Raw genomic sequence first — 19,231 nt, forward strand, 5'->3', positions numbered from 1 at the left:
AACTCAAAAATCTGATTTAGCTTTAAAAATATTTTTCAAAAAATATTACCACTCCTCCTACCCCAAGAAATCTACTTACTCGATGCATTATGACGTTTGTGAGAAGTAATGGGAAGAAATTTTTCTTTAGATAAACATTAATACCCACCATTGGTTTAAGATGTGTTTTTAATATACTTTCCCATCATCAAACATTTTTCAATTACAAACTGTAAATTTTTTGCATCACTGTATTACTTTTGTTAAACCTTTTAAATAAAATAATACAGTAGATGGATTTTTCTTTTCTTTTTCTCTGTCACTGTCAATCTAAATCTGGTTAAGTTTTTTCCACGCCGACAAGTGCCTTGTTTTTATAGACTGTAAAGTTAGCCCAGTATGGTTCTTTGCATAAGAGTGCATTGCAATGGATTTGTAGCCTGACCAGTGCTAAATCCTTCCTGGATAGGCTTAGACAGCACAAGAATGTACAGTTATGTAAATAATGGACACATAACATATAGGAATAATTCATTTTTAGCCTACCTGGTTTTAAACTTGACATCAAGGCTTAACTGTTTGAATACGTTTAAGACTGTTGTTCAACTAAAACATCAAGCAAAGTGGGAAAAAAAAGCTTAAATGATGTAGTGTCAAGTTGTGCTTTCCCCTACTCTGGCGTTCCCATGGTGTTTTCAAAACTTATTTGAACCTCTCTTTTCGTAGCTGGTTAGGGAGAGTATCTTCTCAGATATTCTTTCTACATAATATCCTTTTTTCTTTTAAAGTTTCATTATACTTTATGGTGTTGCCTGATTTATATGGTTTGACCTTATTTTCATGTCTTTTTCCAATCAAAACAATAGTCTGAGACGAGGTAGACTAATTATTTGTCCCTGGGTGAAATTTGACTTTTTACAGAAGATAGATAGATAGACAGACAGAGACACATACACACACACACACACACACACACACTTTGGTCTGAACACACACTGGAATGACTATAATGCAAGAAAATAAAAAAAAAATAAAAAAAAAAAAGTTCTGAGTTGGCTGTCACAGTCTCAGTGGGGCATTATGCAGATATGTTGCTTTTAGTATAAAGGAGCCCCATTAGAGTTTGTTGACACACTTCTAAATAATTCATTGGCTGAAAGTAAGCATTGTTAGTGTGTCAGACAGAGGATATGTAGCATTGTTCATAATGGCACTCAGTTTTGTTTTAATTCTCTCCCTCACTACTACCTCCAGGGAGTGCAGAGCGCATCCTATAACTGAGCTTGCTCTTTTAATTAGCTTGTTAATTCGGTGGGCCTCTCTTGAAATTCCAGCCCAGCACACTAGAGCATAGAAAATCTCACTGGCCATCACAGAGTTATAGACAATGTGATGGATGTCACTTCCACATTAAAGGAACACAGTCTCCTAAGGAAGAAGACCCTGCTCTGCCTTTTCTTATATAGTTCCTTAAGTGTTCTGAGACCAGTAAAACCTATCGTTAATGTGGACCACCAAGTACTTCTATGAGTGGACCCCCTCGACATCCATTCTTTGAACAGTGACCGAACATAGAGGCTTTTTGGTGTGGCGAAAGTCAATAACCTGTTCCTTAGTTTTACTGATGGTAAGATGCATACAGTTCTCTTTGCACCAAGAAACAAACATCACCCTATACGGTGTCTCATCCCTTTTATCAATACACCCAATAGGTGTACAATCATCTGAGAATTTCTGCAAATGACATTTTGTTTGAAGTGTATAGAGTAAAGAGAAATGGAGACAAGACTGTTCCTTGTGGTGCTCCAGTGTTGCTCACATCTATATCAGAAATGCAGTCATTGGTCTGCCCATAGTGTGATAATCCATTATCCAATCATTATCATCATACGCTCATCCACCTGCATATCTCTGAGTTTACCACTTAACAGGGATGGCTGGATGGTATTGAAGGTGCCTGAGAAATCAAAAAACATAATCCTCACAGTGCTGCCAGCTTTGTCCAGGTGAGAATAAGCCTTGTGGAGCAGATAGATAATTGCATCCTCCACTTCAATCTTTGTCCAATAGGCAGATTGCAGTGGGTCCAGGTGACCTACCACAAGAGGATTTGTATAGTCCAGGACTAGTCTCTCAAAAGGTCTTCATGAGGTCATACATTAGTGCCACCTGTCTGTAGTAATTGGGTGAAGAGGTGCCTGCCTTCTTTGCAACAGAAACAGTGCAGGATCTTTTCCACAGCAGTGACACTTTCTGAAGTCTTAGTTAAGGGTATCTTGGGTTGTTCTCCCAAAACTATTTTAACCTACAAAACAGCTCCAGCCATCCCAAAATCTTTCGGGAATTTCAAATCATGTGTGTCCGTGTAAAACCAAAAGAAAGGCATCCTCATCACACTCTTTGCAACACTTGGAAATATTCTCCAGTTGCCCACTTGCACAAGTGTCAGTATAAACCACTTAGCATGCATATGATATAAACCAATGGTTGTTTTATGGCATATCTTCTACTAGGGATGTCACAAGAACTGATACTTTGGTACCAAGTCAATTTCAAAGTCCCAAAACTGCAACAGTACTAACTTTATTATAGTATTGGTAGTATCGAGTGAAAGTTTGTACCTCAATTGTCTAACTGCAAGTAGACATATTATTCTGGAAAGGCACGGTAATCTGTGAAGAAAACATGAGTAGAATCTACATATAAAAGTATCTCACTGTGATGATGCTATAGTACCACATTAACACATTTTCATCCATCCATCCATCCTCTTCCGCTTATCCGAGGTCAGGTCGTGGGGGCAGCAGCTTGAGCAGAGATGCCCAGACTTCCTTCTCCCCGGCCACTTCTTCTAGCTCTTCCGGGAGAATCCCAAGGCGTTCCCAGGCCAGCCGAGACACATAGTCCCTCCAGCGTGTCCTGGGTCTTCCCCGGGGCATCCTCCCGGTTAGACGTGCCCAGAACACTTCACCAGGGAGGCGTCCAGGAGGCATCCTGATCAGATGCCCAAGCCACCTCATCTGACTCCTCTCGATGCAGAGGAGCAGCGGCTCTACTCTGAGCCCCTCCCGGATGACTGAGCTTCTCACCCTATCTTTAAGGGAAAGCCCAGACACCCTGCGGAGGAAACTCGTTTCAGCCGCTTGTATTCGCAATCTCGTTCACTAATACATTTTGAAAGAAAAAATACTAGATGTCATGTCTGGATTTTGTTCAAGGTAGATTTTCAGCACACGCTTCCAGAGATCAAAAACTAAAGCACACATGCACAGGTTTTAATTATTGTCACTTTTGTTAGTTTAGAAGTATAATGTATGCTTTAAGAGCTCACCGATGTGATGCATTAGATATAAGTTTTAATTACTCAACTTGTTGTGTCACGACGTTGTAAGAGGAGATAAAATGTTGGGGAGATTAACTGCTTTTTAATACTGTGTTCTACATAGTCCATAAAAAGGAATGGAGGCTTCACATTTTCCTTTTTTTATCAAGCATTTCTACTGATGTCCATTTTAAGTATCCATCCATTTTCTATCTTCTTCTCTCGGCTGCTCCCTCTAGGGGATGCCAAAGAGGATCAGCTTTTTCCATGTCTTCCTGTCCTCTGTATCTTTGTGTTACACCCATCACCTGCATATCTTCTCTCGCTACATCCATAAACTTTTTCTTAGGCCTGCCTCTTTTCCTCTTGCCTGGCAGCTCTATCTATAACATTCTCTTCCCAATATACTCATCATCTCTCCTCTGCACATGTTCAAACCAACACAATCTCGCCTCTCTGACTTTGTCTCCCAACCGCCCAACTTGAGCTGACCCTCTAATGTACTCATTTCTAATCCTGTCCATCCTCGTCACACCCAATGCAAATCTTAGCATCTTTAACTCTGCCACCTCCTGCTCTGTCTCCTGCTTTTTGGTCAGTGCCACCGTCTCCTACCCATATAACATAGGTGGTCTCACTACCGTTCTGTAGATCTTCACTTTTGCTGATAACCATCTGTCACAAATTACTCCTGACACTCTTCTCTACCCATTCCACCCTGCCTGCACTCTCTTTTTCACCTCTCTTCCATAATCCTCGTTACTCTGAACTGCTAATCCCAACTATTTAAACTCATCCACCTTCGCCAACTCTACTCCCTTCTTCCTCACCATTCCACTGACCTTCCTCTCATTCACAAACATGTATTCTATCTTGTCCCTACTGACCTTCATTCCTCTCATCTCTAGAGCATATCTCCACCTATCCAGGGTTTCCTCAACCAGCTCCCTACTCTAGCTACAGATCACAATGTCATCAGCACACATCATAGTCCACGGGGACTCCTGTCTAATCTCATCCATCCATTTTCTGTATGGCTTAGACAATTGAGAGTCACATTTGAAATCCTGTATGTAACCACTGTGATGCATATAGAATTGTGTACACTGGCAATTCTAACAGTTGTACCAAGTAAAAATCAAGGCAAGTTTCAGATGTAGTGGTTATTTTGGCTTGTCTGTACTGGTAGTGAAATGAGCTGCCTTGTTTGTTAATGCCAAAATAAAATGAATTTATTGCATTGAAGCACAGCACTGTGATTATGCTAGTTAGCAGGATCAGCACAACTACATATTTCATTGCTAAATACAAATCTGCATATGTTAAATTTGTGTTCTTCATTTAGTATTTGAAGCCAATAAAATATTCAATATATATAACACCTATATATAAATGTATAACCCCTAAAATATGATGATGTGCAGTGAAAGCACATATGTTATATATTTGAAAGGTACTTTGGCCAATGTAATGCCATCTACAAGTTACACTGCAGGTCCAGTTAATATTCTAATTCTGAATTAGTACACAGGCTAAGCAATAACAAAAGTTTTAACAATATAACACAGAGTGTTCTCCAAGAGTTTTGAAGCACAAACACTTGACAAGTTTGACTTCACCCAGGAAATAAGATGCACCTAGATTTAGAGGAGGAAAACAAAAAAAAATATTCTGAACCAAATTGTGTAATAATATATTTAATAAAAGACTCAGTGATAATACACAAAACATCGTCTGCTGAGTATTTTGTTTTCTGCACTCGCTTCGCTCCCGCATGATATGTCGATGCCATCTTGCCTTTGTTTACATTTCGTAACTCATGCACACACACACACACACGCAAGGATTAGATGCCGAGTTAATGAGTCTAACATTCCTCCAAGCAGAGAAGGAATCCCTGTAACGTAACGGTGAGTTTTGTAGCCATTAACAGCTGATTGTCACCCTCTACCCCTAGATGTCGACTTTTGTCAGGTAATACACATCACTGTCTGTGACGCAATATTTGCTTCATAAGATGCACAGACATTTTCCACCCACTTTTGGGGTGCATCTTATGTGCATCTTATGGAGTGAAAAATACGGTAAGTCTTGAAGAAATATAAAGGGACAGATTTGTTTAATTAAAGACCAGGCCTGGACATAATGCTAATGCATATGATAGTCTGCTGTGCTACCAGTTTTGCAAACCTGATAGTCCAAGTTAACTTGGATATATAGTATATACGTGGTGGAAGGTTACCTGCAGCTTTTTATAGTATTGTTTTGTTGTATATGAGTGCATAGCACTCTACAACCACAATTTAAACATAATCATCTTGAAAGAAAATATTTTAGTAAATAGTTGATTTTTAAAAGATTGTGTCATGTTTATGCATGATTTATTTTTTTTGCTATGTACACAGAATTATCAAAAATGGTCACCGAGTTGAGAGCTTAAGTTGTACTTAAAGCCAAGGGCCATAGGAAGACAATAGGGTAATAATGTTCTAGACATTGTCAAAACCAGCCTGTTGTTTATCACATACTTAAGGCAACGCTGTCTGCCATAGAATGATTCGCTTTGCATATAAGCAGTGAGAGAAGTGGTGGTGAAACTGCAGAGGTAGCAGTCTAACAACTGTCTTCCTTCCTGTATTATTTTGTTGCCAACATACTTATGCAAACTATCCATAAATAACAATAAAAATATATAATTGCGCTCACAGAGTTGCAATCTTGGGGTCACTGATTGGGCTACAGTAGATGATTGGGGGGGGGGGGGGGAATGTGGGGGAGTTCCTCAGCATGATTGTCCAGCAACAATAAAGCAGGGAGCTGACATTTCTTGGTTGCAAATGCAGTCAAATCCTTATTATCAGTCAACGTTTCTTAATTGCATAGATTCTCAGGTTCATTGGAATCACCTTCATTATCAGCAAGAGGTCCATTGATATATTTGTTAAAGGCTGAGAAACTAAACTTTTCATGAAAACAATTGTTACTCAGAAAAAAGACATTGGTCTGTATATACCTTTTGCTGTGTAAGGTAATGAGCTGCATCAAATATTTTTCTTGGAGAAACACTTTCATACAAATAATGATGTACAGTAAGTACTGCATTTTATATTTCATTTTAAAATGCACTGTGATTTTTTTTAGAAATGTTTTTGAGATGATAAACAACAGAAACATGGAAATCAACAAAGGTGAACATTAGTAATAATGTTTGTGCTTTGTGTCTGTATTTTTTCTGAAGTCACGCTTCACGCAGCTGGAACTTCTCTTTTGCTTCCAATCTGTGTAGCTGGTTCAAACTTTTTTCTTCCATCAAGATGATAGAAGTACCTTGTAAATAGTAATAAATCCTTGGTTATGATACCCTATGAAATAATAATAATAATGTTTTGAGTGTCCTTTAAGGTTTATTTTGATCAGTACTGCTCCACGTGGCTAATTCTTATCCATTCAGCCCATGCTGCCTACCCTTACACAGACTCGGCATGCAACTGCCAAAACTCGAAGAACGGTTTGTCCTACTATGTACCGATAATTGGGGTATGAGTATCGGTGACCCACACCAGACCCACAGAGCAACAATTGCAGTGACCTATAAAGTTTGACTGACATGTGTCCAATTTGACATACAGCCAAATGGAACTCGTACTTTGCATCCATTGCTCTTAACAGTTATTTGAATCCTTACTTCTTTATGGTAATACATAGGGACATTACTAAGCATTTGAAATTCTGAATAGTCTAGTAATATTTCTGTGGATACGGAGTAAATCCTTACTTTCATTTTCAATGTCAATAAATAAAGAAGTAACATATCCCTATTTAAAATTTTCATTATCAAATCACAGATTTTTATTTCATTAATTTTATATTTTATTATATGGTGATGCCATTGACATGTGTGCACAGCAGGAGTTATTTTCAGTGCTACCACCAGCTTTCCCCAGACTGCTAATACTATTACCCAGTCTTCCACACACCTGGGTCATAAAGGTTTATGATGCACGATACATAGAATATCCATTTTAATTAGAAGGCTAAATTTTCCTGTTATGCAAAAATGCAAACTCAGAATGAAAAATGGTCAGAATGCAGTTTACCCCATAACTGATTCATAAAGTTTGAATAATACACACAAAATAAACTATGAAGGCTGTGGTTTTTATTTCCACTTATGACGTTTCAGTAATAGGGGCATTGTTAAATGGATGAATGAGGATTTACACTGTACAGATGTCTGACTTCTGGTGTGATGTCAATTATTGGTTATTGCAGGTATCTGACTGCCAGCCCAAGGAAATCCAAACCATTTTGAAACAGAAGTGTTAACCCTACCAGTTCTAAACTCTTCCATTTATGATTCTTGCACCATTTTTTTCTCACGCTTGTCACCACCAGGTGACATAGGCGGAGTCGACAAAGCCATGCTTACCAGAGTGCTGAAGGTTTTGTGAATTCTATATAATGTTTAAAAGAAATTGTGGAAAATCAAATAAAAATAATTAACATTGCAATACAGTTGATTTGAGCCAGTTTGTACTTATTGCTGAGGGTTATAGGACAACAATAGGGTAATATACTACAAATTTCCAAAACCAGCCGCAGTAATAAACCATTTGTTATTATTATTTTTTTTTTTCTTCATGGGGACACACAAGTTTTCTGACTCCACATAGCTAATTCTTATGCATTTGGCCCACACTGACTTCCTTACACCAGTGTTTCTCATCTGTTATGGACCCACACCCCAGTTTTCATATTTAAATTAATTGACAACCACATAAGCTCACTTACAAAAATGAAGACATGTCACCTAGTGCTACCAATCACTTGAGCAGTAGGGGACCCACTTGCGAACCAACATCAGCAATGCGGGTTGCAGCTCAGAGGCTGAAAAACACTGGCTTAGGTGACCAACTCGCAACCCACCTGCAGCACAATCCACTGATTAAGAAACATTGCCTTAAACAGACTTGGTGAGCAGCCTCTAAGACACAAGGATAAATCTGGGCTACTATATACTGGTAGTTAAAGTATGCACACCAGTGTCCCACCCCAAACTCGTACAATCTCAGTTGTAAAGACCTGTACACTTTGTGACCAACCTATGGCCAATTTGACGTATGGCCAAATGGAACCGTAAGTCATTTGCATGACTGTGGTAGCATTTGAATACTTATTTTTCTTAAATATTGATTTGCAAATGGCAGGTCCTAAATGGAAACACAAGTCAGCACCTGACTGTATGCCTCACTTGGTAAGCCAGGTGTATGCTGGACACATCTGTGCTGATCACAAAGGCTGCACGACAAAAATTAAATCAGAAGTGGTGATACCTGCTAGGTTTTTGCTGCATGCTGTACAAATAATTTTTGGAAGTGCCACTGAATGTCCAAAGTGATTAATTTTGAGGAGAGGCTGATTATGTGTGTTGCAGAGTGATGAACGCAGTATGATGCAAGAGATCATCCAAACAAAAATATTTGTAGTGCATCTGTTCATTATGTAGGTCACTCACTTACAAGAATATTCACTCTCTCTTCTTTCATCACTTTTGGTTAATGGGTCTGAGATGCCAACTTCTCCTCTTTTTTTCCCCCTCTTAAAGCGAGTAATAACTGACACAACTCTTCTTTCATCAGAAGAGTCCCAGGTCCTTTGCTGTGATGTTGTTAGGTATGCAACACTGACCAAGCACTGTGACCTGCTGACTATGTGAATGAATATTAACGCGCTGATTGAACAGGCTGCCATAATTATACATGCATTTTTGCCAATAACAGTATGCGGTTTCCATTGTGGTCAACATGCAGAATTCCCGTAGTAGTATAAGCAACACATTCTGACATGTTCTATTTACCTGTGTTTAAAAGTAACACCCAAGTTAAGATCATACTTGAAGAATTGGGTCTTTTGTATTTAGAGATAAATTGAGTAATCTATAATAATATCATCCTTTTAAAAACTCTGTGCTGAAATCCCCCTAAAATTATAACAACCCCAACCCCGTTACTCTGGTGGAATGTAGTTTACTTAAGTAGTAATTGGGAGACTACTTGATGGATATGCCACTATTTTAAAGCTGCCATAACATTTACAATATGTTTTGTATATTCTATTACAGAAAAGGGCACAATAGTGTTCACTTGAATAATAGTGTGATAAGTGGTCTGTGGTGCAAGGCAACTTTTTCAATAAATAAGGGTGCAGGACTCCAATTGGGTACGGGTATTTGCGAGTGCATTTCAATCCGTGTTTAATTGAGGTGCAGGCTGATTGCACCACACACGTGCATAGGAGGGTGGATCAGTCAGGCGCCTCAGTGAGGCCATGGAGGAGATTACTTCTCACACCTGCACCATATTAGGAAGCAGAGTTAAAAGGAGCCTGTATGGGACAGAAAGGAGAAAAGAAAAAAAGAAGTACGGAGGTTAAAGGAAAGGACAGGACGCAGAAAAGGGTAGGAGCATGAGGGAGCCAGTTTGAGACGAAAGGAAGCAGGACTGGAATCCTGGGAAAGGACCGTGTGGCTGGCACTCGAGGAGGCTGAGGGTTGCTCCTGTTGAGCATGGGAGCAGAAGCAAGCTTTCTCTGGAGGGACTTCACCAAAAGGCTGGGGAATGGTAGCAAGAGTCCAAAGGGGATGAGGCTCCGCGGCGTCCCTTGGATCGTCATGGGATAGGCGGCAGGGACACTAGCAGGATTGGAGATTATCTGCGCCTGTTGGAAGATGTCTCATCCCCCCCTTGAGATGTGACTTGGATAACCTGGAGAGATGATTGTTTTAAAGGGAAGTACCGAGGACCGTGATTTTAAAGAGAAGAATCCTGCCATGTTTTAACCTTGTTTGTATTGATTATTTATTGGACTTGTTTTAACCTCCACGATTAAACTTGCTTTTACGGGTTATTTATTTATGTAAGATTGCACTGCAATTTGAAACACTGTTTATTTTGAAAGATTTTAATAAAAGCACTAATCACTTCATGCACCTACCCCTTGTGTGGATGAATATGTACTCAAATGTCTGGCTCAACTCGGTTGCGGTACAGATAGTGGCAGGTTCAAGGGGCTCCCAGGATGCAACAGGTGCATTTAGCTATCACATTTGTTTGTTTTTTTTGTTTTTTTAGACATGATAAAAGATTACTTTTTTGCCTGCTAAAAACTGAGATGTGAACCAAGAATAGTTTGCTTAAAGCACTTTGAGTTTACAGTATTTAAGAGAAAAGAATAAGCATAAAAGTTTAAAATCAAAAAGTAACATTGTTCGTTAGGGTGATTGTTGTTATGTCCTCTTTTTGGTACAGTTGAAGTCACAATTTCACTCTTTTATGTTTTTTTTTTTTTTTTTATTTGTTTTAGATGTGCTCCAAACATGGTACAGATTTCTTGGAATACAAATGCCGTTATTGTTGTTCTGTGGCTGTGTTTTTTTGCTTTGGTACGACACACTTCTGTAACGCATGTCATGATGACTTTCAGCGAATGACCAGTATCCCAAAGGAGGAACTCCCACGTTGCCCTGCAGGTTGGTGTTTTACAACTTCTCGTCAGCCTTAAAATAAATACAGAAGAGTCACACATCTGTATTCTGTAAACAAGTGACAATATCTCGATTACTAATAAAAAAAAATGTTATAGAGGAAAATGTAAAAGTTAATAGGTGAGAAGACAAAAAGTGTGAAAATCATGTTTGTGATAAATGTTTGTGATTCTTTCCTAACAATGGAATAAACTAATACCAACACAAAAAAGGAAAACTGTAGCATGTAATTGCACTTTGTAATAAAGGCTTAGTAGGAGATAACAAAGGAAGGAGAATAGATTCTCTTCTCAGTATGTGTCTCTTCATATTCTGCATAAATGACATAGATGCATCCAGGAAAAAAAAATGATTTCATTTTATATAATCAGGAACACTCTGGAAAAGGTAGGTAGGGGAGAGACTGAAATATTATACTATTTCTATATTTTCATCGCAGAGGACATATATACGCATATTTTTTGTTCATTTTATGGTTTTGTGCCTTTTTTCCATATTGATGCTTGCATAACAAAATGCATACACAAAATATTGGGCAAAAGTTAATTTTTTAACAGAAGAGTGATTACCAACTCAAGACCAAATTAACCTTGGAGTGGCTCAAGGACAGAAAGGTGAGTGTCCTATAATCATTCTGCCAAGGTGCTGATCTCTCAGTCTGATAGTCTGATTGAAAATCTCTGGCACTATGTGAAAATTGAGCTGTCAATTTTGTGTCAGATTTAGTCAGGTGTTGCTTGACTAACCTGAACAATCAGGAACAAATCTGCCTGAAGCTTTTAAAGAAGGAACATGATTATTTAAAATAATTTCACAGATTCTTAGATTTAAGAAAGAATCAGTTGTTCATCTAGATGTTTAATATATTAAGTAATAGAACTAGTTATTTGAGTCTTGTTTTTATCAAATTCAGGACATTAAAGTGTCATAATTTTCCCAAAATATGTAGTTTATTTCTTTAAGTTCCGATATTTTTGAGCCAGTAGGAATTATATGCATTTTTGTAATCATAATGCTGCGGTGTAGGGAGTCCATCCATCCATCCATTTTCCAACCCGCTGAATCCGAACACAGGGTCACGGGGGTCTGCTGGAGCCAATCCCAGCCAACATAGGGCACAAGGCAGGAACCAATCCCGGGCAGGGTGCCAACCCACCGCAGTGTAGGGAGTCCATGGCTCAGAAATAAAGTGGCTGTTTGAAATAAGTAAAAATCACTGGTCTACAAAAAATATTTTTTGTTTGCTTCTGGGAACTTCAGAGCATCTCTTTATTAAGTTTTTTACACTGCTTTCATATATGAAATTGGAATTAAGCTAGTAGGTCAGGTTTTTGAAATGCACATCATTGACATTTTGACACTTTTGAATATCAATATAATATATCAACAAGATATATGGAGTTTGGACTATGTCCCACCCAAATTGTTTTGATGTGTTTATTCTGAAAACAAACCAGAAGACAATACCAGAGACACGTTAAAGCATATTTATGTCAATTTACCTCAATATAACAGTGAGGTCAGCGTGCTCAAAAATGTTGGAGGCACTCGCTTTTACGCTTCTACTGCACATCTGTCTCTCTTTGCAAGAACCAACAGTAGTCACCCATCATGCTCGGAGTGAATTTTCCCTGATATTAGTTTTCCATCACCTTTATATCTTGATGAAATCTTTCCCCATACTCATCTCTGACATCGCTTGGATTTGGTGGAAAAAAGTCGAGATGAGAATGTAAAAAATGTGTCTTCAGTGACATTCTGGCTCCCGTAAGCTAATATATTTTCAGCAGGTTCTCCACAGGCTCAGTATAATTCTCTGCTCTGTGACTGTCAAGAACATTCTGGACAACCTGCACGAACGAGGGTGCTGATTCAGTTGGCTTCAGTTTCCTTTTGAACTCATCGTCAAGCATCAGTTCACGTATTTCAGGGCCAACAAAAACACCTTCCTTAATGTTGGCTTAACTTTTCTCAAAACCAAACTTATTCCTTAAATGATGAAACGCATCACCTTTACTGTCCAGTCATCCTAGTTGTCCAAGACCTGGAACATCATAACTAAAAAATGGGACGTGCTGGACGAAAACGGTTTTCAGATTTGGAGTCAGCAAGTGAAATTTGTTAAGGTATAGATGAAAAAAAAAATGCTTGTTGACCTGTGAATTAGACGCCCTCGCGCTGGGAAGTTGAGCAGGTGCAAGCAATTATCTAAGAAGATGGCTCGTCTCCGGGTTGGTGCAAGCCAGTCAGCCAACTGTGTATTGCCTTGCCAGCATGTGTGGACAGCCTGGGGCACCAATCAGGCGATCACACCTGCAACCGTACCCCAGCATATAAAAGGGGAGTGCAGGAGAAGAAGGAAAAACAGACATCATAGCAGAGGTTGAAAGAAAGAAAAAAAAAGCAGGCAGGAAGACAGGAGAGAGAGCCGGTACAGGTGTGAGAAAGAGGGAGAGAGAGCAAACCATGAGTCAGGCAGCTGTGAGGAGAGCCCCTCCAGGGAGCAGGTGGACATCACTCAGAGGGCTGTCCTGGAGGATCGCTCCAGCTAAGTGACTTGGGAGCTGTAGTGACCAGGTGGTCCAGACAGCTCGCTGCAGAAGTCCAGGAAGGCATCAGGATTCAGTGAGGCTCGGAAGGGGAGCGCCATGGCCTTTGGGGATCCAAACTTTGGGTGCGGAGTGGGTGCCTTGTTACAACCATGGAGTGTCAAGGACTCAGACCCGTAGAAGTATGGTAGGTACCTGTCAGATAGCTGTCTCCGTGGCTGCAAGGTCCGGTTAGGATAAGATGAGGAGATGGCTGTTTTAAAGGAGTGCCATGTTTTAACCTCATTTTAATAGATTATTTAAGTCATTGTTTTTAACCTCCAGAGCACTTTGTTTTTATGGACTATTTATTTGATGAAGATTTTTGAGCATTGCCCTTTTGAACACTTTTTGACTTTATTCTTAATAAAAGCACTAGAGCACTTTTTCACCATCCCCTTGCTTTGTGTGTGTTTATCCTCATTTGCTCGCCTCATCCCAGTCATGATTATTGGTGGTGTCAGCTTCAGAGGCTCCCAGTGGGACCCAGTAGCATGGGGCCGACCCGCACCATCACAGACCCTAGCTCCCTTTTGTGTATTTGATGAGATAATTGTATTCCACTCTTCAAAATGTGTAGTTAATAGTTAAATTGCTTTTTTGCAGCAGAAGTTCAACTCTGTTTGATTTGCAGCCATGCATAATTTTCAGTTTTAGATAATAATCAGTTAATTGTGTTGTTGGTTTTTGTAATTGTCTTTTGTGTGTGGAGTAAGATATTGTTTAAACGCTTAAATGAGTGATAACAGCTTCCCTCAGAGTCCAGTCATGGTATTGCTTTTAATAATGAAATGTGTGTAAGCAAGTATTTTAAAAACCTGTCATCCACTAACAAGAGAATCAGGAGTTGCTCAGTAAGTCTTGCAGGCATTTTGTTATGAACTCCACGATGAGTGGCAACAGTTGCAATGTTTGACTGAAGACTGCAACTGATTATCAGTAAACAAGTGGTCGGCTCATGAATGACCATGGTACATTTGAGAGAAAAAGAGAATATTGCCTTGAATGTGGGTCAGTAACATTGGACCAGTGTATTACTTCATGAATTTCTGTGTGTGGAAATGAAGAAAAAAGTTAGATATAAATTCTTGTGATTTGAGTTTCAGTTCATGTACATTAGCCACAATATGTTTATTTTCATGTAAATTTCCAACCATGATAACACAGCAAACCATTAGGGGCAAAAATCAGTTAAGGTGAAATAAAAAGAACAACTTTATGTGTCAGTATTCCTGCAAGTTGTATTAAGAGCTAAAGTGAAATTTCTACCCAGAACATTATTAAATCTAGATTTGTTCAAGGTAAAGGCAACATTTTCCTGCATAAAACAGAGATTAGATAGCACTTTCTTTTCTTTCTTTCGAGTTCAGGGTTCAGACCTTTAACATTCCTGCTAATAATATCCAATAGACAGACAGAAAATTCTGGTTTGTTATTTCTACAAATCATATTTGTTGTTGACTGAAGTGTTTTCTAAACCCACTCCCAATTAAGAGATTATGCATTAAGAACCAGTCATCATGTGTACAAATATAGCAGGCTTATTCACACTTAAAGCATTGTATTGTATGAAACCAAACTGATAGTGTACTACTATTCAAAGTTTAAATGAATGTTCATTAAAGGTTCTTTTTACAACGTTTGCACTAAAATACTGTTTTGTTCATTTTTGTAGGTCCTAAAGGTAAACAACTAGAAGGGACGGAGTGTCCTCTACATGTTGTGCATCCTCCTACAGGTGAAGAGTTTGCACTAGGATGTGGTGTCTGTCGAAATGCTCACACATTTTGAATGCCTGGGCTCTGTTCCCCCAGGGCACGACTTTTCATGCTTAAGCTTCCAGGGACCTTTGTGCTGTCTGAGGCAGAAGATGACAGTAACTGGTCTACAAACTGGATGCTGCTCTGCTCTTTATATTGCAGACCCAACACATAACCAGGATGTTTTGAATATATTTAATAACTCTTGTGATGTGTTTGCATGCAGCAGTCGAACCCTTGACATCTATAAATGCTGCGTGACTCCTGATCAGTGAGGCATTATAATGTATTCAATTTAAGGAAAGGAAAAAAATGCAAAAAGGAATCTGTGGGTGGACTATAATATGTTTTAAAATCTCCAAAAAAGAAACTATATCAAGATGATGAGAGTAATGTCAGCTTTCTACCTATGAAAAATATATTGTTATATGTATACTTACTTTTTTGTAATTCTGTACAGTATTCCCAAGAGTTGACTGCATCACAGATGAAAAGTTCTGTCTGGTATATGAATATTGACTGTTAAGAATGTTTCGTTAGGAAGGCCTTTGGTGTACGATTTATCTAATCTTGTATATAATGATGGTATCAAAAATAGGTGTATTCCGAAGTTGCAACTTTACACTGCAGTTTCATTTAATCTTCTGGGTTATGTTTTGAGCCTGAAATTTTAATGAAGTGCAATACTGGGTGTGCCTCCTATCTTACAGCTGTAAACATATGGAATGTATATGTCAATAAAGCCGCTGTACATTTTTATACAGTGACAAGACTCACGTTATTAGTCTTTTTAATGTTTTTGTTCAATTTATTATGCTCTGCTTTTGTACAGAAGACAGTGTTAATGCTAAGTGACTTGAGAAGGAAACAAACTCATACTGATACCTCAGGAGTTCTATGGTAGACATATTTAAAGATGTTTTCAACAAACAAACCTAAGTGGTAAAAATGCATATAAGGTGGTGTGATGAGACTGCATAGCCTATACTTGTACTGCTGTTAACAGCTAAACAACTTTAAAAAATGGTATTTGTAAATAAAATTCATGTTTCTGTAACCCATGCGTTTTGCAAATTTAACAGAGAAAGCTTAATTGCTCTTCTGTTGTTGTTTCACATTTGTTTCTTCTTCCTATTTTGTGAGTTCATGTACTTAAAACAGCAGCCTGGAAAGTTGAAACTGAAGCATGAAAGTCTTGAAATCTCTTTGAGAAATGATAGTTAAGCCCCATTCTTTACAGTGCAGTGTATTTGGAACCAGTCTGACAAGAAGAAAAATGTGTGTGCCCCTGTGACAACCTTGGATCTACTGCATTTGAGAAACAAGTAAATAAATTGATGATATAAATACAATGTATTTGTGGGGTATGACATGAGGTGCAATTATTAGGATGAAAATGCTTCATAGATATGACCTGGTGTAGGTGTTGTGCATTTAGTGATGAATTACACAGTTTAGAAACCTGCAACTCCATGAAAAAAGTATTTGTAACAGAGACTCCTTACAAAGATTTCAGGCAGACCTCGGTGCTTAAAGCTGTTTATTATATATGGCTATAATACTTCCTCTCCAGGATGTCATCATTTCTTAGCTTTGGAGTTGCTTACTTCCATAGGCACCTCACATCAACAAGAATAACCACAAAAAAGATGAAATGTGAACATTTCATAGAATGAGAACTGTAAAATTTTATTATGAGTGAATAAATGCATTGTTTATACTGTACAATTATCAAATATGAAAATGCAAATTGTATTATTGTACAATAGGAAAATGGTTCAATGCAATAAAGTGGAGGTGCCACATTACTTACACATGCTTTACCCTTTAACTGTTTATGACCACAAAAATAGAGCTTCATGAAACAAGAGAAAAAGACAAGCTGCTGTTCTCTAATCTTGACCAGTGTGCAATTGTAAAAAAAAAGAAATTTCTTATCATCTTTTTGTACTGTGCTTTGTAACCTGATCTAAACTTGAAATCACACATTAACTATACAGTATTACTAGGACTGCATTTTTTCACTTAAGAAATATTACAAAAGTTAGGCCTCTTATTACAAGATGCTGAAAAATTAATTTACGCTTTTGTTTTTAGTCGACTAGATTGCAGTTACTTCAAAATGCAGCAGATAGAATCTTAACCAGCAAAAGAAAATCTGAGCACATCTCACTGGTTTTAGCATTTTTATATTTGTTACCTGTGTCCTATAATAAATTTTAAAATACTACTATTAGTATATAAACCTCTGAATAACCTCGCTCCTTCGTGTATTTTGGAGTGCCTGTCCCCCTACATTCCCAATCCTAACCTCAGATCGGCTATTAGTAGTTTGCTTAATTAAATCAAGAGCTAAGCATAAAAGAAGTGGTTGGGCAACCTTTTGCTGTTATGTGATTTGCAGTGACATATACTTTATGGATGTTCTATTATTATTAATCCCTACTTTTCTCTTTTTTTTCTTTTCCGGTTTCTCTGTGGTGGCGGTTTATGCCATCACCACCTGATTACAGTACTATGCATCCACTTGTGCTGGAATGAAAGAAGATACTCTGTCTACAAGACTCACTGCATCGATTTGTGTAAAATGAAGATTAAAAAATAAGACTGACTTTAGCATCGAATCTTAGGTAGAACGCCCAGTGGGGTCTGGGTGGTCTTTTGGCCTGGTTACCCCTGCAGATTTTGTTTTTCTCTCCAGCATCTCACCCTTGGTGTGTTTTGGGGTTTTTTCTGTCTTCCCTAGCCATTTGACCAAAAATCAGACCTGTCTTAATGGACTTAATAAATTTCTCTTCAAGTTAGGATTTTCAAGTCAAGTCAAGTTAGGGAGCATGCACTGGTACAGTGTGTTGCCGCACCCACTACACAACGAAAAAACTCGGGATCCTGGTTTGCAACCCCCCAGGCAGACACGCGGTCCAGTCCCACCCTCTGGAAATGACCCTCTGTCTGCCACAGCCAGGTGTTACGTGGGCGACCGCTTGGTCTGGTCCAGTCACTCGGGTCCCCAACAATGAGGATCTTACGAGCTGGATCACCCTCAGGGAAATGCGCCACATGGCCGTAGTGCTGTAACTGACACTCCCTCACAATGCAAGTAATGTGCCTCATTCGGGACTCCATGAGCAACAGCTCATTCGACACAAAGTCAAACCAACGGTACCCAAGGATTTTCCGGAGAGACACAGTACCAAAGGAGTCCAGTCTTCGTCTCAGGTCACTGAATAGTGTCCATGTCTCGCAACCATATAGCAAGATAGGAAGCACCAGGACTCTAAGGACTTGGACCTTCGTCCTTTTGCATAGATATCGGGAGCACCACAAACCCCTTTCCAGTGACCTCATGACCCCCCATGCTCTCCCAATCCATCTACTGACTTTATAGGAAGAGTCACCAGAGACATGAATGTCACTGTCAAGGTAAGTAAACCTCTTGACAAGGTTGACACTCTCTCCGCAAACAGACACACTGCTGATGGCTGTGCCCAAGAGGTCATTAAAGGCCTGGATCTTGGTTTTTATCCAGTACACTCGCAAGCCCAAACACTCAGACTCCTCGCTTAGTCTCTCGAGCACCCCAATCACAGCCTCCATTGACTCAGTGAAGATCACAGCATCATCTGATCTGTGAACGTTTCTTCACCAACAGATGCCCCACAGCCGCTGTACCTTATGATTCTGCCCAACACCCAATCCATACAAGCATTGAATAGAGTAGGAGCGAGAACACACCCCTGACAAACCCCAGAATCAACTGGGGAAAATGCAGAGGTCCTGCCTCCACTCTGCACAACACTCACAGTACCAGTGTACAAGCTGGCCATGATATCCAGCAGCCTCGAGGAGAATACCGCGAATCCTCAGGATGTCCCACAGGGCAGCTCGATCAACTGAGTCGAAAGGTTTGCGAAAATCGACAAAGGCTGCAAAGAAACTCTGCCGATATTTACGTTTGCGCTCCATGAGAACCCTCAGTGCCAGGATGTGGTCGATGGTAGACTTCTTAGGCGTAAAACCAGACTGTTCGGGTCGCTGG

The 19,231-nt window shown here is 39.2% G+C and overlaps 1 protein-coding gene and 1 long non-coding RNA gene across 2 annotated transcripts in view; one reads left to right on the plus strand and one right to left on the minus strand.

Annotated features, from left to right (window-relative positions):
- mycbp2 (MYC binding protein 2) overlaps nt 1-16,249 on the plus strand; it is a 412,376-nt gene extending 396,127 nt beyond the window's left edge. Inside the window, 2 exon segments of the mRNA XM_051926880.1 lie at nt 10,664-10,829; nt 15,108-16,249. Coding sequence (XP_051782840.1) covers nt 10,664-10,829; nt 15,108-15,223 — 282 coding nt within the window. The 3' untranslated portion in view covers nt 15,224-16,249.
- Nucleotides 1-19,231, minus strand: part of LOC127527640 (uncharacterized) — a 34,001-nt gene that overhangs the window by 5,080 nt on the left and 9,690 nt on the right. The window lies entirely within an intron of this gene.

The sequence above is a fragment of the Erpetoichthys calabaricus genome, chromosome 4, assembly GCF_900747795.2.
Source record: "Erpetoichthys calabaricus chromosome 4, fErpCal1.3, whole genome shotgun sequence".
NCBI lineage: Eukaryota > Metazoa > Chordata > Cladistia > Polypteriformes > Polypteridae > Erpetoichthys > Erpetoichthys calabaricus.